Source organism: Otolemur garnettii, unplaced genomic scaffold (assembly GCF_000181295.1).
Source record: "Otolemur garnettii isolate 467f Iridium unplaced genomic scaffold, OtoGar3 scaffold00005, whole genome shotgun sequence".
NCBI classification, from domain to species: domain Eukaryota; kingdom Metazoa; phylum Chordata; class Mammalia; order Primates; family Galagidae; genus Otolemur; species Otolemur garnettii.
In genome coordinates this window covers 25,411,399-25,419,485 of record NW_003852400.1, presented here as the reverse complement: position 1 = coordinate 25,419,485, position 8,087 = coordinate 25,411,399, and the positions used below count along the sequence as shown (strand labels likewise).

At 38.6% G+C, this 8,087-nt stretch overlaps 1 protein-coding gene across 1 annotated transcript in view; it reads left to right on the top strand.

The window, feature by feature from the left end:
• Positions 1-483: 483 nt before the first annotated feature.
• Positions 484-8,087, top strand: part of COL28A1 (collagen type XXVIII alpha 1 chain) — a 190,010-nt gene continuing 182,406 nt past the window's right edge. Inside the window, exons 1-2 of the mRNA XM_003782701.2 lie at positions 484-607; positions 1,592-2,148. Of these exons, the coding sequence (XP_003782749.1) occupies positions 484-607; positions 1,592-2,148 (681 nt within the window). The remainder of the gene's footprint in view (positions 608-1,591; positions 2,149-8,087) is intronic.

Genomic DNA, 8,087 nt, shown 5'->3' with positions numbered 1-8,087 from the left:
ACAGGCGCCTGCCACAACGCCTGGCCATTTTTTGGTTGCAGCCATCATTGCTGTTTGGCGGGCCCGGGCTGGGGATTCGAACCCACCACCTTAGGTGTATGTGGCTGGCGCCTTAGCCGCTTGAGCCACAGGCGCCGAGCCTGAAATGTTTTTAAATGCTTCTCCCCACTCTGCTTGTGACAATCTACTTAGAAATTAAGGATCCTTGAATATACTTCTTCGAATGCATAGAAATATTCACTGATAAATGGTCACGATGCCATGATTTAATTGGATTAGGAACTTTTAAAATCTCAATGTGAAGTTTTTTTTTTTTTTTTTTTAGAGATAGGAATGAAAACTCCTTTCTCTAGTCACATTCCACTTTTTAACTCTGCCAGCTTGAAATTAAAAACAGCAAACATTATATCTTATTAAAATATTTATAACTTATGTTTCTATTAAAGGTGCTACAAAACAGATGATTTTTTGCCATCTACCATAATGTGGAAGAGACATGTTGTCTTCTGTCTCCTGCTTTTGCCAGCTTTTATGACTCAAACAGCACATGGACAAAGAAAGAAAGGATCAAAGCCAAATTTACTTTCAAGGAAATGTGACCTGCAGGGTAAGAAAAAAAAGTTCTGTTTTTGTTTTTAATTATTAGTTTTAGCTTGTTAAAACACTGATGCGAATTTTTCTAAATAGCATTTGAGGTAAATAGCAAACCACATATATACGTGATGTTCTTTTAAAATAAATTTATGGCATTATAATACATCTTACGTATTTATAGCACATCTAACTTTTTGAATATATATTTTTTTGCAGTTTTTTTGCCCAGGGCTGAGTTTGAACCTGCCACCTCTGGCATATAGGGCTGGCGCCCTACTCCTTTGAGCCAGAGGCACTGCCCAGCACATCTAAGTTTTTAGAACACTCGTGCATTTATTACCTCATTTGAGACTCACAGTAGCCTTGTCAAATAGGCACGACAGACATTGCCATGCATATTTTAAGGAAATTAAGGCCCAGAGAGGTTAAGTGGCACATTTAATAGGATGGGAAAATGAACCAGTAAGATGCATAGGACTCAACTCAAGTCTCTGTATTGAATTGTCTTTTCTCCTTATTCTTACTACAATATGTGTAGTAATTTCCTCCTTTGATTTCAAGAAAGTTAAAAACAACAACAACAACAACAACAACAAAACCAAATGGGTATTCACCAATATGACATACAATCTGAGAATTAGAGTATTATTTACTTCTAGACAACTTGGCAATGTTGCCCAGTGTTTATTGGATTTTAATATTGTGGTGCCTCTCCCTTTTCTCCCATTTTAAATGGATTTAACATTGAGAAGATGCTCAGAATATATGATATTTTGTTTGCTTTTAATTTGCATGATTTTATAAGGGGAAAAGAATTTATAAACTTGGAAAGAGATTTAGTTCTTTGCAATTTAAGCCTCATCTCCAAGGTATCTCTCTTATTCATTTCATTCAAAAACCAAGCCATAGACAATACACCATCTCAGGGCTTTCCTTATGCAAAGCTGTTTCATGAATAGGGATAATTATTTTGCTTAATCTATTTGTTCTATTTCAGACTCCATTTGCTTCATAGATGTCGTCTTCATTGTGGACAGCTCTGAAAGTTCTAGAATTGTTCTCTTTGATAAACAGAAAGATTTTGTGGATAGCTTGAGCGACAAGATTTTCCAGATGACTCCGGGTTGCTCTTTGAAATATGACATCAAACTGGCAGCCCTCCAGTTTAGCAGCTCCGTCCAAACTGATCCACCTTTTTCTTCTTGGAGGGATCTTCAGACTTTTAAGCAGAGGGCCAAGTCGTTGAATTTAATTGGGCAAGGGACCTTCTCTTATTATGCCATCTCCAATGCCACTGGACTACTTAAGAGAGAAGGACGTAAAGATAGTGTGAAAGTGGTTTTGCTAATGACAGATGGCATCGACCATCCAAAGAATCCAGATGTTCAAAACATTTCTAAAGATGCCAGAATTTCAGGAATATCATTTATCACCATTGGGCTTTCCAGTGTTGTCAATGAAACCAAACTGCGTTTGATATCTGGGGACACATCCAGTGAACCCATTCCACTATTGAGTGATTCAGCCCTTGCAGATAAAATTCGGGATCGCCTGGTAGGTATCGAATGGGTTGGTTATATAGTTTTCTTAATAATATTGGTATTTTGGTTACAAATTCTGTGAAGAAAGCTACTGGGTCAAAAAGATTTTAAAAAATAGAATTCATGTGGGAAGTGGAAAGAAGCATCTTTCTGCATGCAGGCTCTTTCCACTGCCTTGACAGTTTACACTAGGCAAACTGGAGAAGTACCAGCCTCATTCCCCGGAGTTGGTTTTCCGTCTGTGTTTGGAGCCAGTGCCGAGAGCTTTGGGAGGATTACTTTCCAAGCATACACCTTGGACCCTTGTTTATACATTCTAAGGTCATGAACATTGCTGGCTTATAGTCAATTTGTGCTCACCTTTTGATTTACTGTATTTGTACTCAGATGGTCTTTTCCCATTTCGTATCTGAAGAAACATGTTTTGACTCTGTCTCATCTATCGTCACATACACTACTCAAGAAAAGTCTCATAGAATGCTAATTCTTTAAATCATCTAGTTTCTTTGATGTTTAGATCATCCAATTTAAAATCATCTACAACCCTCAGTGAACCATCAGTCTCTCCCATCACATCAGTTAGCCCCGCTCCATCGGTCTGATCAGCTTTTCTTTGTTTCTCAGCTGTGCGTGAGGACCGCTCCTTGCTATGTTGTGAAACACAGGCAAAGCAATCAAAATGAAATCTTTCTTCATAGCATTTCTTAAGGAGGAAATTCCTGGAGATAAACTGGTCGGTTTGTTGAGTGTTAAAAGTTGTTTTTCTTTCAAATACTGATTTCTTTGACTTTCTGAGAAAGCAAGGCAGACATGTCCGTTAGGCATTTCCTATGGTGGTTGTCTATTGGTTGCAAAGAAAACTCAGGCCCTGCTTGGGAGTTTGCTTTGCTTCTTTAGTCCTTTCCTCCAGCCCCTTTCCCCAGTATTACTCTAATCTCTTTACTCTCAGTATGACTCTTATCTAAATAATAACTATCAGGTGTTGAGTACTCTCTGTGTGTTAGGCATTGCTTTGACCACTTTGCATATTTATTTTCATTTTCATATTTCATTGATTGACACAATCTTACGAGGTGGGTAATATTATTATCTCCAATTTACAGTTGGAAATTTAAGGTCAGCAAAGACTCCAGAATCTGCATGCTGAACTCTGTAAAGACATACTGGCAGAGGAAATAGTAACTATTTTTTTCTTTCAATCAGAACTGTTCTGAAGCAGTTAAGCAATAACCCTCCTTTAAAGTTCCCATTGTTGGCTCAATGCCTGTGGCTCAAGTGGCTAAGGTGCCAGCCACATACACCTAAGGTGGCGGGTTCGAATCCAGCCCGGGCCCCCAAAACAACAATGATGGCTGCAACCAAAAAATGGCCAGGTGTTGTGGTGGGCACCTGTAGTCCCAGCTACTTGGGAGGTGGAGGCAGGAGACTCCCTTGAGCCCAGGAGTTGGAGGTTGCTGTGAGCCATGATGCCATGGCATTCTACCCAGGGGGATAGCTTGAGGCTCTGTCTCAAAATAAATAAATAAATAAAGTTCCCATTGTTGCTAGCCTTTTCTCCTTGGGGACTGGTAGATAAGAGAGATCTGCCTAGACTGGAGATTGAGAGGATGAGCCCAGCTCCAGGGTGCTTGAGGTGAGTGCTTATTCTGAGCAGGTCCTTTGCATGAAAGGAACACTTGCTGTGGTGCCTGGCTAACACCCAGCCCTGTCTGTACGGTGGTACTTTAAGGGGTCTTCACCATTGGACTTAAAACAGGAAGTTCCTAGTATGAACTAGGAAGAGAATCCTGTTTGCGGGCTGTTGTTACTTCTCTATCTTCAGCCTGAGTGTGAAAAGCACTGATGGTAAAAAAAGGCAGGCAGCTCCTAGTTTGGCCAAATATGTAGGCTCAGGATATTTGTAGTCCCTCTAGACACACTCTTGCTGACTGCTAGGGCCCTTGGTGGTAGACTGGAAGCAGGACTGTTTGTTCCTGGGGAAAACAGAAAATGACCAAAGGCACTATTCTTCCTTAGCATCCTGTGATTTCAGCTTGTTTGTTCAGATGGAAGGTTAGTGAATAAGTCACTTCTTTGAAGGTGCTTTCCAAACACTTCCAAGTTCTTAATTTGCTCTTTAAAGAATGTTACACTAAATTGCAGTCTTTTAAGTTGCTACCATGTGGGAGGCAGAACTTGAATCTTGACGAAATCATTGGAAAATTCCTTATCTAATCCATTTCTATTAATTACGTCAATAGTTGAGTTTAACTTTTTATTTCGAAATGATTGTGTCGTTGACTTTTTAAAATAAGTTAATTAGATATACTTTGAGTATAAAACTGCATCTAGTAAAGTGCATAGGTTAGTGAGTTTTGACAAATGTGTACAGTCCTGTAACTACCAACACTATTAGGATAGGGAATATTTTTATCACCTCCCCAAGGGTTTACTTGTGACTCTTTGTAACATATTTCTCCTTTGCTCCTGAGCTACTGACCTGGCTTTTGTTATTCTAGATCAGTGTACACTTTCTAGAATTTTACATACGTAAGCTCGTACAGTGTGTACTCTTTTGGGGTCAGGTGTTGAATTTAATAGATATGATTGTCCAGAATGAATAGATTTTGTAAGAGCCAAGACAAATCAAGAAATCATTGTATGTTCTTTGATACTTCCAGTAAGTAGGAAGAATTATGTATGAATCCTATGAAAACATTTTGGTTCTGAATTACTCAGGGAGACCTGATGATTCCAAATTGATGTTATATAAAATATTTTTATTATTATTTTATTATGATTTATATAACAGTAAAGAAAACGAAGAAACAAATTCAACCCAATGTCCTGGGTATATTACTCAATCCTTTAGAAGAGAAAGAGAAAGTATGTGAACATTTAAAAAATATTTTTTCTTCTATTGTCTCTGATTTTAAATATTTAAAAAGAGACAAATTTCTTTTTCAGAATAGTGTTTTTTTTGAGACAGAGTCACATCCTGTCACCCTGGCTAGAGTGCTGTGGCATCATTACTCATAGCAACCTCAAACTCTTAACCTCAAGAGTTCCTCTTGCCTCAGCCTCCTGAGTAACTGGGACTGTAGGCGCCCACCACAATGCCCAGCTAATCATCCCTATTTTTTGTAGAGAAGGAGTCTCAACAAAAGTCTCATTTTTTCTCTTGCTTAGGCAGATCTTGAACTCCTAAGCTCAGTCGATCCACCTGTCTTAGTCTTCCAGAATGCTAGGATTACAGGGCAGAACCCCCGTGTCCGACCAAAGAATCTTCAGAAAAACACAAGTGTAAGGTAGTTCTTCCCTCACATACCAAGAAGGGGTCAATTTAATAATTTCTATATCATTTTAAGACTCCTACACTTTATTGATTTATTAGTTATGATCAACTTCCCACTTTCCCCAGACTCCCCTTATTTAGAGCCTTACTTCTGTTTCAGGTTTTACACTGGGTATCTGGCTACTATATTGAGCCGCTAATCTTTCTGCCATAGAGTTTGTTACCCTTGCCTACCATGTGCTTTACTATCATCCCATTTCCTGGGAAGCTAGCAACCTTGTCGTTCCTCACATTTCCTCTGTCTCCTTCTTGTAGCATCGACCTTGTACTCATTTACAAAATTTGCAGTTCCATTTTAGCCTTCTCCTTTCACATAGATACCATCATAGAAATCTGAATCCACTAATAAAATCCTGAATGCTTCTTCTTTTGCTCTAGTGAGGGCTTTTTCCTACTTATCCTACTTAGAGAAACTTAAATATCCACCTAGACTGTAATCGAACATCCCTCCCCTCAGCTTTGACTGTGTTCTGGGGGCTGTTCTCCTCACAGCCTGCTGCCCTCCCTACGTGAAAGCCCTCACCACTGCCAAGGTCTCCAGCTCTGTCCATGTGGGACCTTCTGGCCACTCCCTTTAAATGCTTCTCTTCACTGCTTTCTTTGTCTTATTGCCCACAGTAGTCTTTATGACTTCTTTCCCCATAAACTTTGACATATAGAATAGCATACCATCAACAACTCGGTCCTTTGCATTCCTCTCTACAAAATCATCCAGAAAACCCACCTATTCCAAGAAACCATCTTGTTACCAGCTCTCTCCCTCTTCCCCTAGCCAAGGACCTCCTTCCTACACTGTTTGCTGTGTGTTGTCCTCTGTCCCCAGGGCTTATAGGCTATAAGTGCCCTTAGGGATGGGGCTTTGTTCTTTGTTTGAAACAGTCTTATCTATTGTGTAGTTTTGAGTCCATTTTTGTTTCCAGAGAAATATAAATTCCAGAAAACATAAAAATCAAATGAGTTCTAAAAATAAGTGGTTTTTTTGTGTCATTATGGTTATAAGCCTTATGACACAAATTTTGAAAGAGCATTGTAGCAAAGAAGAAATTGAGTTTTCAAAGGAAGAGCTGAAAAATAAGTGTGGAATTACACATCAGGCACAGTAAGAGCTAACTTCATGAATTTACAAACGGATTAGAATATTGCTTATTGTAAAAATGTTGTAAAGTGACAAAATTTTACATTTTTCTATCTTTCGGTAGTTTTTCTAAATATTTAAGTTAGACTTGGATTATTAGTTGTTTTATTGCCTCTCTTGAACTCCTTTCGGATTCCTTTTCCTTTTCTCCCTCCCAGAGGAAATTACCCTTCAGATGTGGTTTGAAATAGTTTAAATATGTTCGTAATTTGTATGTACCATTCACAACTTGTGTTTTGGCTTCATGTTTTTAGAAATGCATGGTGAAATATTTAGGACCAATGCGTCCACTTTAACTGCTAAATGCTATTTAATTTATTCATCTATTCGACTATTTTTTCGATATTTTAATTATTTCCAATTTTTTTACTAGCAAAAACAGTGGATACTGAAATGCACACGTGCAAGAATTTCTCTAGAGTGTGTCTAGAAGGGATAACAGGTAAAAAACAAGGACTGACCGTCTTGGGCAACCTAGAGATAAGGCGTACACATCTGCAGCTTTGTCAGCATAGCCAGGTGTTCTGCAGGGGGGCAATGCCATTTTCACTGAGACTGTCAGGGTAGCTCCTATTTCTCCACATGCCCTACTAGCTCTTATAGATACAAGTATCTCATCTGTTTTCAGCCTGGACTTACATTGGCTGGTCATTTAAAAATCATTTGGTGGTAGAGAATGATTAGGTGAGATGCTAATTTTGTTGGGTAGCATCTGTGGCCGGAATTTTATTGCTCTTGAGACCATGTGGTCAAAATTCCCCGTTTTTAATATATGGGGAAAAGTTACCTGGAAGGATTACATGATTTGCCCAAGGCCACATAGGTATTTAATGGTTGAAACAGGCTGAAAATCCAGATGACACTTAATTCCTAACCTAATTTTTCACTGTTAAATCATTAGAGCCATTTAAAGCATTTAGTTATCTTTCCTCTAACTTTTGTATGAAAATAAAGATGAAGTAAAAATAAAACTAAAGAGATATGAGGTCCTTCATAAAGGTAGATACTCTAGATTTTATTTAACATTCTTCTTAAATCCTTCATTTTTAATATTTTGTAACAAATGGTTCAGCGCTTGTCTTTTCATCTTTCTAGCTTATTATATATAAATTTCCCCTTCAGATTCAATCATAAGGCTAGTTTGAATATAATTTCTACCTTTAGAGAGTACTAATTCCATCTGTAAGATAGGTTCATTTTTTCCCAGTGTTTGACTTCTGACGTGCCCTCCCATGCACTTGTCATGTAACACTCCACTGAGTGGTTGCGAGGCCTAGGTGTTGGCCAAAAACAAGATTGTAACATTTCTGTAAATTCAAAATAGTTTTGAAAACCATTCTGGCTAATTCCTTCCTGTGTGGGTAAGTATAAAGTGGCACCGAAAATGGTCAGGAGGCTCAGCCCAAGAGCAGGACCATGGTCAAGTCACACCACTGTGGAACCCCGTTTCCTTACTGTTAAACCAGGTTAAGCTGATTGACTT